This window comes from Anguilla rostrata, chromosome 8 (genome assembly GCF_018555375.3).
Source record: "Anguilla rostrata isolate EN2019 chromosome 8, ASM1855537v3, whole genome shotgun sequence".
Lineage (NCBI taxonomy): Eukaryota > Metazoa > Chordata > Actinopteri > Anguilliformes > Anguillidae > Anguilla > Anguilla rostrata.
Window position 1 is genome coordinate 23,849,627 of NC_057940.1, and position 14,031 is coordinate 23,863,657.

At 46.5% G+C, this 14,031-nt stretch overlaps 1 protein-coding gene across 5 annotated transcripts in view; it reads left to right on the plus strand.

Moving 5' to 3' along the window:
• arpp21 (cAMP-regulated phosphoprotein, 21) overlaps positions 1-14,031 on the plus strand; it is a 75,247-nt gene that overhangs the window by 44,884 nt on the left and 16,332 nt on the right. For 4 of the 5 annotated variants that reach the window (XM_064347151.1, XM_064347147.1, XM_064347149.1 and 1 more), the window contains 8 exons: positions 968-1,005; positions 1,408-1,464; positions 2,578-2,804; positions 3,348-3,569; positions 4,329-4,519; positions 9,636-9,731; positions 10,651-10,899; positions 13,316-13,442. In XM_064347151.1, coding sequence (XP_064203221.1) covers positions 968-1,005; positions 1,408-1,464; positions 2,578-2,804; positions 3,348-3,569; positions 4,329-4,519; positions 9,636-9,731; positions 10,651-10,899; positions 13,316-13,442 — 1,207 coding nt within the window. The remainder of the gene's footprint in view (positions 1-967; positions 1,006-1,407; positions 1,465-2,577; positions 2,805-3,347; positions 3,570-4,328; positions 4,520-9,635; positions 9,732-10,650; positions 10,900-13,315; positions 13,443-14,031) is intronic. The other variant, XM_064347150.1, reaches the window with a different exon arrangement.

Here is a 14,031-nt window from a genome sequence, read left to right on the forward strand (position 1 = left end):
TATGCAATGCTAAGACGGCGAGTCTCGTTATGCGAGATTTAAATTATGACAAAAAATGATCAGACAGCTGTATTTTCTTCCTGGTTATGTGTGCCGAGATTATATTTCCCACTGCCGAGCAAGCGAGGACGTCCCATTTGGATGCGAGCGCTGACAGGAGGCAATTTGCGATGTCTGTTCATCTGGTGAATTATAGTTTTAGTTGTATCAGCTGAACTGGAAAAAAGGGGATATTGTACCATTTCAATTAAACGTTAAGGATTTAGAATTCAGGGAACAGTGGCTGAGCTGGGAGCAAAGCGCAAACCACATTAAAAGTGGGACGGAATATAAAAGCTTTTTTTTTTGTTTTTTGTCGTACTCGTTTCTGTCTTAATGAAAGCAGCCACAGTGTGAGGCGAAGCCTTGCCGACATTTTTTTTTTTTTTCAAAAGAACGAGTGCACACAAATGCAAAAGTGTCTAATTATATTGTGCTGTTGAACGTGTGAATTCCTCATTATTATTATCAGTCTTCTGTTGCTGTTTTTTATGAGTAAGAAAAGGCTCGCGTTTTTATTTAGCTTTTGCTGTGTACAGTCATTTCTCTGTCCTCATTGTCTTTCACAGCTGTTTTATTCTCTTATCCTCGTCTTGATTGGTCATTTAATGATGAGTTTTGATGATCAGTGCCAGTCTTTATACATTACATTTAAATGAATGTATAAATGTATACATTTAAAAAACAAAACCTTTTATGCAATCCGCAGCATATAATTAAGCGTGCTTGCGGATTTTGAATTCATAATGACCAAAAATGTAACAGACCCTCAAAAAAGAGTCTGTATCAATAAATACCTGCATGTTGTTCCCTAAGTATTTATACTCAGCCCCCCTTGTTTAACATAGCCATGCAATTTTTCATACCTTTTATAAGGGACCTGAAAAATAGCATTTCAACAGTATTTTTTTGTTTGTTTGTTTTTCAGTCATTCTGTTCCCAAGAAAACGTTTACATTGAAACAAGGTAAATCTGTGTTTTTTTAATATGAATATAATATTATGATGTATGATAATGCCTGTTGAAGAAAATTAACATTCAAAAAGAAAGCCTTTTAATCATAGCATATTTAATAAATGTCCCATACAATGCTGAATATGTATTGTTTATTTTTGTGAATAGAAAAATGTTATTTATGATAAAATGTAAAGCTTTTTAATGCTGCTAAATGGTACAAAACCCCGGCTTTTCTAAATGTACAAAATGGTTTAAGTCGTAGTAGATAGCCTGAGCGTGTTCACACGGGTGAAAGCCCTTAACTGTAAAATATATGAACTCAATATTATCTTCAGTCAACACGGGTAAATAAATAGGCTTTTTCAATTTAGTGTAGTGATGACAAAATTGCTTCCACTCTTCTTTCCACAGGATCTTGGAAGACTGCAATTTATATAACGACACTCAGAAGAAACGGCAGCTATTTAGGTTGGTTGGCTCGGCTCGTTGTGTCACACGTCTGCTCGGCGCGCCGGCGGGGCTCTGAGCGATGGCGTTTGTGTTTAAACGCGTACGAGCCGCTAGCTCCATCGAACGCGCGCGCGCGGGGGGGGGGACGGAGCGGAGCCCGGCGCTAATTAAACACGCTAGCCGCCGGCGCGAGGGGGGCTCCGCCGCGCCCTTTTGAAGCGCGACAAGGGAAGGAGGCGTCCGCGCTTCCGAAAGGACGGGGCCACCCAAGGCCGTCTTATTAAAGAGGCCCTTTAGCGGGCTCTTCTCTCCCTTATCGATTCGGCCGTGAGAAATTCCGTGCGGCCGAGAGCGAGGCTCGACGCCGCGGCTAATGTGCGCCAGTGCGGCGTCCGCGCGACGATGCTTGAGTGCTGTTATTTTGAGCGCGATTACCCCGGCCATTTTGCTGAAAACACGGAGCAGAGACGGCATTGTGCGCATCGACAGTATTAACTGTAAATGTGAGTGGGAGTGTTTGTGGATGGATAAAATGTACTCTCTCAGAGTAAAATAAAATCTCGCAGAGCTAAACATTTTTAACCGTCTATTATAGCAACAGCAATCTAAGAGGAAGTGTAGCTTCTTACGGTCACTGTGCACCAGCTTTGAAAGCAAAGTGCACGATGAAATGACAAAAATCATTTTAAATCAAAAGACAGTAAATCAGAGAGAATGTATAATACTATAGACAGCGGCTCTCCTCTCTGTTGATCTGATCCATCCATCCATCTCATGCGACTACACTGACTTTCCATTCTATACCGCCCCCTCAAAAAAAAGGTAAAAACTTCTTCTCTTTCCATCATCGCAAGGTCACCACTGATCATCCATTATGAAAGGAAGGTAGCTTTGTCAGGCACAGGCAGCCAGTGTAAAAATATCCCTCAGACTGGCCTGCTTTCAGAGTCCTCTGGTAGAATCTCCATTCCCTGCTTACCCCATTGGGAGCAATCTGTGAGTCAAACAGGAGACCCGAACAAGGGCAGGACGTCTTGAGAGGAAGCGGAGTGGGGCAGGTGTCTGGGGAGGGGAGGGGAGGGCAGGGGGCGGGACAGGAGCCCTTAACCCAGGCTGGTTGTGGGTCCGCAGGGGGAACCGCGACGGTTCGGGCAGGGCCTCGGGGAGCCGGCAGAGCAGCACGGAGATGGACTCGCGCTGGAGCGACCCACGGCCCTGGAGCAGCACCGACTCGGACAGCTCCAGCCGCAACTACAAACCCGCCGTCACCAAGACGGCCAGCATCGGCGGCATCACCGTGCTCACGCGCGGCGACAGCTCGTCCAGCGGCCGCGGCACCGGCAAGCTCTCCAAGACAGGTAGAGCAGCTCTGGCACACAGTGCCCTCGGTCCCTTTAGCCCCAGGATGGGTTGTGGGTAATGCTCGCGGTCGGCGCCTTATTTAGGTAGCCCCAGTTCCATTTTTCATGCGTTGCTGCGGTACGTAATGTTCATTAATCATGCAATGTGCTGACACGGCGTTCCTGGGCGTGTGCAACATTAATCAAAGGAAAGTGCCTATTGAATTAGCCAATCCCCCACAGATATGGAGATATAGGATTTTGAGACTGGTTTGAAGTTCCTTTTGTGCACAGCTGTCCTATACTACAGGACATCCTGAATGCACATGCACACACATGGTATAATTACCGGATGGACAACAATTGAAGAATGTTCTACCACAGACAAAGAACCGTTTGAGCAGATTCTGATTTACAGTGTGAACGATCAGCTCTTCTCCTCCTCCTTTCTCCTCACACTCCCTGTCTTTCCCTTTCACTCGCTTGCTCCTCCTTTCCCTCTCTGTTCCTTATACTTTTCCTCATGTCTCTCTCTCACCTCTCCTCTTCTCCGTCCCCCAGGTTCTGAGTCTTCCAGCAGTGGGGGCTCGTCTGGCTCTCTCTCCCGGGCTCACCTGACGCTGCAGGGCTCCTCCCTCCTGCCCACAGGCCCGCCCAGCTCCGGCGGAGGCCCCGCCCCCTTCCCAGAGGGCCAGCCTCCTCCCAGCAGCCCCAGCTATATCCTGGTCTCCCTGGAGGCCAGTGGTATCCCCCCTGGTAGCATTCTCCTAAATCCACACACAGGTGAATATGGAACCTCAGGAAGCATTCTGAAGATGCCAGACGCGGGCAAATTTAGCACCTCAGGTAGCGACAGGCCACATAGGATTATTATGTGAACGCCATAAATGGTGTGAAGTAACTGGGAAAATATTCCCTCTAGTTTTATGCAGTTCATGTTGTGAAGAGCTTGCTTCAGACAAGGATAAATACTGTAACTCCACAGCAAAGCAACAGCACAGTTGCTGCTGCTTAACTGTTAATTTGCTAAGAAATGCATATGACTATTATATGGTTGGTTCAAAAATGTTCGTACTGGTGTTTAAACCTGATGAGGTTATGGGTGGCTTTGTTTCAAAATTTGTTGAACTGAAGAAATGTTGTTCTTGTGATCTCAGATTGCAGATTGTATTCACATTTCTCCCTGCTGGGTGAAGGTGCCAATATGCACTAATGACACAACAAGGCTATTGATCTTTTGAGCTTGTTTATGGTCAAAGCTGTGAAAAAGATTATTGTAACAAACAAAAAATCAACATTTCCTGTGTTCCGCGATCTCTTTTGCTTGCAAACTGTTCAAGCAATCAGAGTGAGGCTTTAAAGTTTTTTTTTTTGGAAATTACATTTCATTGAAGTTCAGATTTTAATGCCTTGACTTTTATATTGTACAGCAGACTGCTGTATAAAAATGTATTGGCTCATAAAAATAAATGTACTTCAAACAGAGAAGGATACCCCTCCACTTAACCTTTAATCTGACCAAGTTTCTGGGTTTCTTCACAGGTCAGCCATTTGTAAACCCTGATGGCACCCCTGCCATCTATAACCCACCTACCGGGCAGCAGCCAATCAGAAGCCATCTCGTGGGGCAATCACCTCAGCAGAACACACCCCAGTCCCAGCAAGCTCAGCAACAGGCCCCACCCCCGCCACCACAGCCACAGCAGCCAATGACAAGCCACATGGTCCCCCAGGTAGGACTGTGTTGTCAACCAATCAGTGATCTTTTCTGAATGGTTCCTGAACCATTAATCGGTCCTGCTTTAGCTGCAGGCTTCCACATTATGTGGTTTGAAACCCTGAACATTACAAATATGAATATTATGCTAATGAAAGAGTCAATATTATGATATTATAATAATGAAAGGTTGACAGTATGGCTTCATGCTCAGTAGCACCGAACAGTTGTGTGCTCAGGAGGGGCAGGATAGTGTGGGCAGAAGCGATGCAAGCTGTGATTGGTGCATGCAGCAGCTTGTACCGGCAAAAAGTTGCAGGTACAATTCTTAGCCATGTCATATCTTTTGCACTAATGAGTATTGCATTTGCTGAATTTCTCCAGATAATGGAAAACAATGGAAAATAATTTTTATAACGATAATAATAATAATAATAATAATAATAATGATAATAATAATACAAGCCGTACAATAATAAAAATTTGTAGCAATATTTTATGTGGAACAGTTGGAAGAAATAAGGCTCTGTTTATCTAATTTTTCTTGTTTTTCCTCATTCCTCATTGATTCTTTCTAATATGAATAAATACTATCATATCAAATGTGGTTTATTTTAGAGTGTGCTTTTGATATTTCCCATTAGACTGCCAAATTGTTGCATTCGTAAGAAATGCTGTATTCCAAACGAGGAGCTTGCTGAACCTGTTTGTGAGTGAGATAATTAGGCTGTGATGTGAGCCTTTTCCAGATCTCACACAAAACCCAAAACCCTATTTCTGCAAGCTTATTCAAACCCACTGGAGTATTAATTCTAGTGTCTCTAACCTATAGCATACATTTTGCCATATATTTTTATCTTGAAATTTACTCAAAGCTTATTTTGAATGGCTTTTTTTTTACAGCTTATACAATTAAAACAATGGCATTGCAGAAGCTGCCAGTTATTATTCTAATGTAGCTCTTTGGATGGTATTACACACTTTCAATAGTCTGAAGTGTAGACTGGACGCAGGATGGGATATGAATCACTGCTGTGCTCACACATTAGTCTCATAGCTAACATAACATTGACATTCACAATACGCACTCAAAAAGGCTTGGAAAAACAAACGGCTATTTAAGCCCAGCTGAGAAATGCTTAAGGAACTGGTGTCAGACGGCCTTTATAAATCACGCCGCGGCCCCGCTCTGTTTGTCCCTGCCGACTACCGCGCCGCGCATTCGAAGCACGTCTGTTATTTACAGGAGCCGGCGTCCCTCAAAAACATCCCAATTTATGAAAAACAAATGTTTGGTCGAAATATGAAGTGGGAAAACACAATAATAAATGTGGAATTAATATTTGTAATAGGATGCATTGCACTTATATTTCAAATTTTGCTCCGCTAGGGTGAACTTCACCAGGAGCTGGAGTTTTTTTTATTTATTTTAAAGCACACATCCCTCTTGCTGATAAACTAGGTCAGGTGATTTATTGGTTAAACAGATAAAGATGAAGTGCAAACAGCAGCTGCTGCAGAGGAGCCGGTGAGATGTTCTTGCTGACCCGCGCGATGCCGCTCGGCCTACTTTCTCACTTCCCACTCAACACCCACTCAACACCCACTCAACACCGCTCTCTCTGCCCGCATTGTTACATCATCCATCTCCAGTCCTGCCCTGCTCATCGAGATGAATTGGGGAGGGAAGCAGGTCTCTTCTCTCCTGCACCGGGGGGAGAGGGGCCGGGGGGCCCCGTGAGACCGAGCTCTCGGCCTATCGGAGGCTCCGCTCCGCTCGCGCTGAATGCCTTTCCCCCGCCAGCGCGCGCTGTGAGCTGCGTAGAGGCAGAGCTTCCGTGTCTGGCGAGACGTTCGCTGCAAGGCTCTATCAGAGCGTGGTTCGGAAAATAAGATCCAAATGGACACACGCGTCTGTAAAACCTCCCCGTTTGCATTGCCTCATAGTTTTTACAGTCCTGTGACTCGCCAGAATGCTCACTTTTTTTCCTTTGCCAACTGGGGATAAAAAATCTGAAGTAAGATAATAAGGTATTGTTTTCTGTACGGCAGAAAAGTTTGTACAGAAGGACCCTTCTTAGTTCAACTGTGACACAATCTCTGTCACTCAGCCCCATCTAATTCTTCTCCATCTATCTGTACATTGGCTCTGTCAAAGTACAATCATATTTATACAGTAAGAAACATTGCAAATCGTATATTGAGTACATTACGGTGTACAAAGAGCAAATCTAGACAATGAGAAATAGAAAACTGAATAAAACAGTCAGTCTATATCAGTAGACAAAAAAAGAAATAAATAAAACAACAAAATTATAGGTGCAATAAAACAGCGGCTAAAGCTTGCTCAGGGTCCGGTGTCTCTAGTTTTCAGAAGCAGAGATATGAATTGCTCCCGGTGAAATCTTTCTGCCAAATAGCAAAGCTGAATTGATTCGATAAATTTCCTTGCATCTCCATTATATATTTTCACATTTGGGAAAAGGAACATGGGGTCCCGGACCCCGCTGAGTGCCGGCTGGGCCTGGGCTCCGGAGCGCCGCTCGCCCACTCCCACTTCACAGGTGCTTTGGGTCTTTATTAAAGCCATTTTTCTCCCCCCGCTTCCGCTCGCTTTGTCATCGTTTACTCACGGCGTAGGTGTCAGGGACAGAGGCGGCGTGCGTGCGAGGCTGACTGCGGCCGCTGAATCACAGCCGCTCTGTTCACCAAAAAGCTGCAGCGGAAGATTTTATGGAGCCAGGCGGCCATGTCAGGACAGGATTTAATCAAAATCTTTGCCCAAGTTCAACCCGGGTCCTTCTTCGACGGCGTAACTGAGGGTTCTGTAGCATGTGCGGCGATATGAAGCCAAACACTCCCGGATCCGTCACGCGCGAGATCACGCCGGACACTTTTACGCAAATTAAATAGAACCTTTCGACGAAGCAAATTAGAAACTAAATATTATTGCTTCTATCACTGGCGCTGCGTAGCTTTCGTCTGACACCCTCTCTCACCACATTAGCAGCTGGCTCCCAGTCTGGAGAGGTAGAGCGAAATTTATGGCCGATGGATTATTTTATGGTTTCATTTCTGCTTCTGAGGATGGAGAGCCCGGAGCAGTGCGGAGCCGTGCTTTTAGTGCAATTATCATTTTGCAGTCACACTGGGCAGCGGAGTTTAATGAAGTACGCACGGGGTGTATTCATGCCGCAGAAATCAATATGCCTTCCCCGAGGAGGGCCGGCATTAGTGATTAGTTTGTCAGCGGCGTGAGACCAAGTGGCGGAGGCCCCTCGCGGGTGGTAATTCCTGAGTGATGGAGTTGATGGCGAGGGGCGGGATTACCGCGTAAAATTTCACTGGTTCCCCTCGGCCTCTTGTCGCCGGGCGGAATAACCGGGGCGCCTCGACGGATTTTGGATTCGAAGCCCTCTGCTTAAAATCCTCGCGCAAAGGCGGCGCACTTTAAAATATAGACTTCACATAAGGAATATGAAACATTCCAAGAGATATATGTTGTAGCATTTGGTATATTCATGAATATATATTGCAAATGTTTCGATCATTGCCACTTTTCACAGTACGCAGGCATGATATTGTAAGACTGTACATACTATATATAATTACACAATTTATTCTCAAAATGACATATAGGTTTATCATTGACATAGTGTACATGTATGTCAACATTTTTATACTGACACATGAAAAATGCAATTCCATATCTTACATGTTATCTGTAAGCTTTAATGTAGGGCAGGTGTTACCTTGGATATCATAGGAAATGCGATGACTTTAAATAGATCACCAGGTGCCATTTTGCAGTTTCTTTTTTAATGATGCCAAATTGCCTGTTGGTTTGCTTTCCTTTCTCCCACACCCCCGTCCTCTCCCCTCGCGGCCCTCGGGTAGTGTTTGCGTCCTGTCCTCGAACGCTTTGTCTCACTACTGCCGCCGCAGAGCGCAGTGGGCCCCCCGACGCGGGAAGTGACCTCGTCCTGTTATCGCTAAATTAGAATGTGCTACTGAACCCCACGGTGGCCAGCTCGCGCGGGAACACTAGGGTGTTGAGCAGCTCCTAAATTCCCCCCAGTTAGCACTGTAGCTGCAACAAAACCAGACGAAGCCATTTGAGAACAGGGGGTTAGCAGACCTCCTTTCATTCCGACATTCGGCTGATGTTAGCTGAACAAAGATCTTTTTTTTTTTCTCGGTTTGAGTTCAGCACATCGAATTACCCTCAATTTTATGTATTCAGCTGTAGTTGTCTGGCAGACCCTTTAATCCAAAGCGACTTACAGTGCGTACGACCCATCCACTTGTTCATGAATACAAATACATATGAATAAGCTTCGCTATCGGGGCTGATAATCACTGGGATATCTGTGGGATTGTGTCAGCCGTTAGATTTTTAGTAGTTTTCTGGGAGAGCCAGTGTAAGGGTTTTGTTTTTCACTGAGATGTAATAAGGTTTCCTGCAGAACACTGATTTGACAAATGAACGTTTAGACTCAAGAGGCAGGTTTTTAAAGACAGACACGCAGAAGAAATGAAGCTTCCTGCACACACTTTATGGCCCTCCTGGGCTGCCGTACCTTGTTTGACACAATAGCCACGTGAAAGCTCAAAGGCAGTCATTAATCTTTTACGAACTGTACACTTCCGAAAGGTGTGTAATTAAAAAAAATATATAATTTTTTTGAGAGAGTGTGAGTGAATCCGAACTCGGGGCTCCCCCCCCAGGGCGGCTGAATTGCATGTTATTGAAAGAGCAGGAGCGGTATTTTTCAGACGGCAGGTGTCTCACTGCTTTCCCCAGAGGGGACTTTTGGTACCCGCTGGTTTTCATTTCAGCCTCTGTTCGGAGCTCTTTCAGTGATCCAATTACTCCCCGCCCTGCCTTGGGTTATGAATGCTTAATGCACACTTAACAACAGAGCGTTCAAAAATCCTCACAATCCAGCGCTACGGCACTTTGCGCTACGGTGCTCCATTGAGCTAACGAAACGCTCCGGAGGAGGCCACGCAGGACAGCGGCTGGACTGAGCAGCAGAGTCCAGTGCCCTACTCCCACTAGGCAGTCCCCATCCCCCCCTCGACCCTCATTGCCCCCCCCACCCCTGACTTTCCTGGTCACTCTCGTGCAGGGCCTGCAGCCGACCTCTCAGGCAGGGTCATACTCCGCCCTCTCGTACCCGAGCCAGCACCTGCTGCCTGTCTCTCCCGCTCAGCACTTCTCTGCGGTACCTTCCTTTCTTTCCCTCTCTTTCTCTCTTGCTGGCTTGTGAGCTCGTGCCACGAGGGTGCACGTTTCTGCGTGTGTGCAGTGTGTTTGCATGCGCGCACGTGTGTGTGCGTGCGTGTGTGTCCGGGCGCCTGCATGTACAGGGCTGTAGACCCCGAGCAAAGGCTTCTCTGTGCGTGGCTTTCCTTTGTCGTGTGCAGAACTGGTTTGATGTCACCTGACTGGCTTCACAACTCTCCCCTAAAGTGGACGATCCATTGAAATGACTTCTGTCACCAGAACAATAGCTGGTTTTGTGACTCCACTGCAGCATGGAAAAAGGTCTTGCAATGTTCAAAATTGGTCCATGACATCAAAACAGCGGTGTATTATGTTTATGTATTATGTGGTGAATATGTGAACTGTCAACTATTGTTCCAGAAAGTCCTTTGGCTGTATTTCTGAAAGCTTCTGTGGTGTGCATGAAAAATGAAAATTGAAGCGTTTGCTTGATGGGAAAATGTTGGCAATAGCATGTACACAATTGCATTTCAGAAGTGCTGGAGATGTTTGAATTGAAACTGCATGACTTTTGTCTGGTCGCTCAGCGTTGCCGCTTTCTTTGCAGTTCTTTTTCAAAAAGCCCAGGTTATGTGAGGACAGCCGGTAGACTAGCGCTGCTGTCCTCGCCGCTGCGGCACGCGGCTGCACAGCCCTGGTCCTGGAGGGCCGCAGCAGCCTGTGAATCACTGCCAGTCACATCACTGGAAGGAATGGTTCAGTTGGTTCAATAAAGGCAGTAATCAGTTTAATCAAGCAGGATAAGCGCCCGGTCCTCCAGGAATAGGGTTGGCCCCACCCGCAGCTGGCAGAGGCTCGAGCTTAGCTGTGCGCCGTGCTGCGGCGGCGCCACGGTAACGCCTGCGTTTGCCTCCTAGCGGGATGACCTGTCCTCGCAGTTCGGCCAGATGACCCTCAGCCGCCAGTCGTCGGGCGAGGGCCCGGAGCCCCCCGCCTCCGCGTACCCCCCCGGCCTCCTCTCCCAGCCGCCCCCCCAGACGGGTTTCGTGGTGCCCTCCCCCGGCCACCAGCTGCCCCCGGGGGGCTTCCCGGCGTCCGGGCCCCACATGCCCCCCCAGCAGGTCCTGCCCTCGTCGCAGGGCTTCGTCCAGCAGGCTCCATCTCAGGTAGGCCAGACCCCCGGCCCAATGCCTTCCACCTGCTCTTATACAGGGGGTGCTTTCTTATCAACAAATGAGCTCAGGAAGAAATTCTTTACAATGCTTTATGTCTGCATCCATGATGGGAGAAATTCAGTATATCAGTAATTCAGTAATTCAGAAATCGAGTGAATCATGTTTTTTTTATTAGTCACCAATATGTTACTCCCTCTCAACCACGCTCAAAGCACCAACAGGCTCCTAGTTGTCATTTGTGAGCGATAAAGTTCTCCTTTGATTCACTGTAGTTTTCCAGTGTAGTACTCTGTGACACGGTACGTGTGATTTAAATATGTACGGGCTCACAGGAGATTTCATGCTTTAAACTGCGCTGTACACAGCCCGGATGATGGGCCCTGTGGAGACTCCAGAGGCATAATTACGTATTCCAAACTGAAGAGGAAGCAGGAGGCGGGGCAGTGCCCCAGTTGTCTTGTTGTTGTTTGAGCTGTACGGTTCCATTAACGGTTTCCTGGCTCCCCTGCCTGCTTTCCCATGATCCTCAGCGAGGCCTGCTCGCAGTAAGCTTGCCTGCTGGTCTCGGGAGGCCCCGCCGCGGAGCGGTGCATTGCAGGTGACGATTAATCACGTTTAATTGACTCGAACGTGTCGGACAAGGCGGATCAGTGATTTACTGTCTGCCAGATCACAGACCCTGTCTTCAACATCCTCGCAAACTAGCGGTGCGTCTCTGGAGGAGAGGGAGGAGGAGAGAGGGGGGAGGGAAAGGGGCTCCCGCAGCATAACTTTAAGGCTACTGCCTTTAACCAAAATGGTAGCTTCACTTGTTTGGATTTGTGTTTTCAGACACAACTGTAAAAACACCACACTGAACCACAATTAGTGTGATTCATTTGATTAATTCTGATAATTTGTTGTTAACAGTAAAAAAGAAACTTATGATATATTTAGGTAGTATATAATCAGCTGCCCTTGCAGTTCTGTGAGAGATCCTGTTCTACAGGATACTATGGATGGAACAGAAAATGGTTCCTGTCAGTAATCAATAAGTTAACAATAACTGTTTGACTGATTAATTTCTCTGGGGAACTTGTTTGTAAGCTTGTTCTACTTATGTTCTCACACTTATCATAAAGTCTCTGTACCAAATAAAATATGAAAGTAGCTGTAAAATCAGGTATTAAGACTTATGACCCGTTTTCATGTAAACATCTGTCTGAAATGTCCTAATAAATACATAAGACTGCATGCTAACTGTGTCCCCCTTTTGCTAAGCTGTTTCCAACATAAACCCTGTCCTCGAACCTCAGACTCCTACCCTACTCCAGTGGCCGACCCAAGCCCCGAGCCTGTGTACCACGTGATTAAGGAAAAAAGAGAAATAGATAGCCTAATTAAATGAAGAAATGAAAGAGTGTGAGAAAAACAGAAAGTAAAAATGCGCATAAGGACAGTCAGGTGGACGCGCGGACAGAGAGAGACATGAAAAGGAGATACATCCTGTTAGATGGAGGGGGAGGAAGCTCTGTGACCCGTTCTGTAATAGAGTGACGATCTCATTTAAGTGCAGCCATGGTAATGTTGATTAATTGAGGGTATTGCAATCTACATCTTGTGGTCTATATTCATGTAGGTCAAGAGAGGGTCCCATGTGTTATTAAATTCTGAGGATTGTCAGCTATGTGGATTTTTCCATATGAATGTACTCAATCACAAGGGGACCCCAGTGGGTAATAGAGAGCCTGGTTTTATAATACACATTTTTGCCAGTGTGAGAGAAATGATGAATAAAAAATAAATAAATTATCAATTCTAATTCAGATTTTTTAAAATCTTGTAAATTACACTGGGATGTTCATTTGAAAACAGTTATAAATAAATGCAAACTCCAGTATAATATTGTCTTATTTTACATGTGGAGAGTGTAATAACAGACAGCTGAATGTATTTATTGACTGGTTTTGTTTGTTAATGCAGTTCATGGGGTTCACGTAAAGTGGTTTTCATGTCATGGCCAGCCAGTTCGGTCATTGCTGTCTGTGGTTTTTCATACTGCTGCCAGCAGGACATCTGCAGGGTGAGAGCAGCTGCAACAGAGATGGTGTCCCCCCCGTCACTCCGCTCTGTCCATAGTGGTTCCGCATCCTCATTGCCCTCCCATTCTTCTACTCTGCTGCCCTGAGAGGGTGTCATGAAAAATAAGTTCCCCCTCAGAAATAAGTTCCCCCCTGTCATTATGACATCACAATTTAAAGGCAGTATCTGTTTCAGCGAGAGTAGGAGTGGCAGCTGCTGTCTCTTCGAGTAGCATGTCGGAGCAGAAGCCCCTGCTTGGCACGCTTCTAGCAGTTCATTTAGTTCACTTGTGTGATGTCCAAAAAAGCGTCACTCCCTCCCTCTGTCTGCTTTCCTCCTGCCCCAGGTGCCGGTGTTCTACTACTCCTCCGCCCAGTACCCTACCTCAAGCAGTCAGCAGTACAGGCCCGTCGGCCCGGTCCAGTACGGCACGCACAGGAACCAGCAGCTTGCACAGAGCCCCCAGCAGACAGGTGCGTGCTGGTGCCGCCCCCCTGGGGGAGTGCTGGGAGAGCTGGGCGGGCGGGCGAGTGGGCGGGCGGGCGTGTCCCCTTCTCACACAAGTCTCTCAGAGCTCGGATGTCAGCTGCAGATGAACATATAATATTTCAGCCCATAAAACCGGGTGTGGTGTTTAGTCTGTGCGTGTGTTTCGGTTTGTAGATTACGTTTATTGGAGGTTGTGGGGGGTGGCGTGGTGAAATATTTTAAATATTTGTTTTTAGGCATGGCTGATTCAATTATGATATTGATATGATATTATGATATTATCCTGTCATGTGCACCCTGTGTGTGTGTGTGTCTGTATGTGTGGATGTGTGTGTGGGTGTGAGTGCCTGTGTATGTGAGAGTGTGGGTGCGTGTGTATGTGAGGGTGCGTGTGCGTGTGTATGTGTGGGTGCGTGTGTATGTATGTGAGGGTGTGTGTGCGTGTGTATGTGTGGGTGCGTGTGTATGTGTGGTTGCGTGTGTATGTATGTGTAGGTGCGTGTGTATGTATGTGTGGGTGCGTGTGTATGTATGTGTGGGTGCGTGTGTATGTATGTGTGGGTGCGTGTGTAT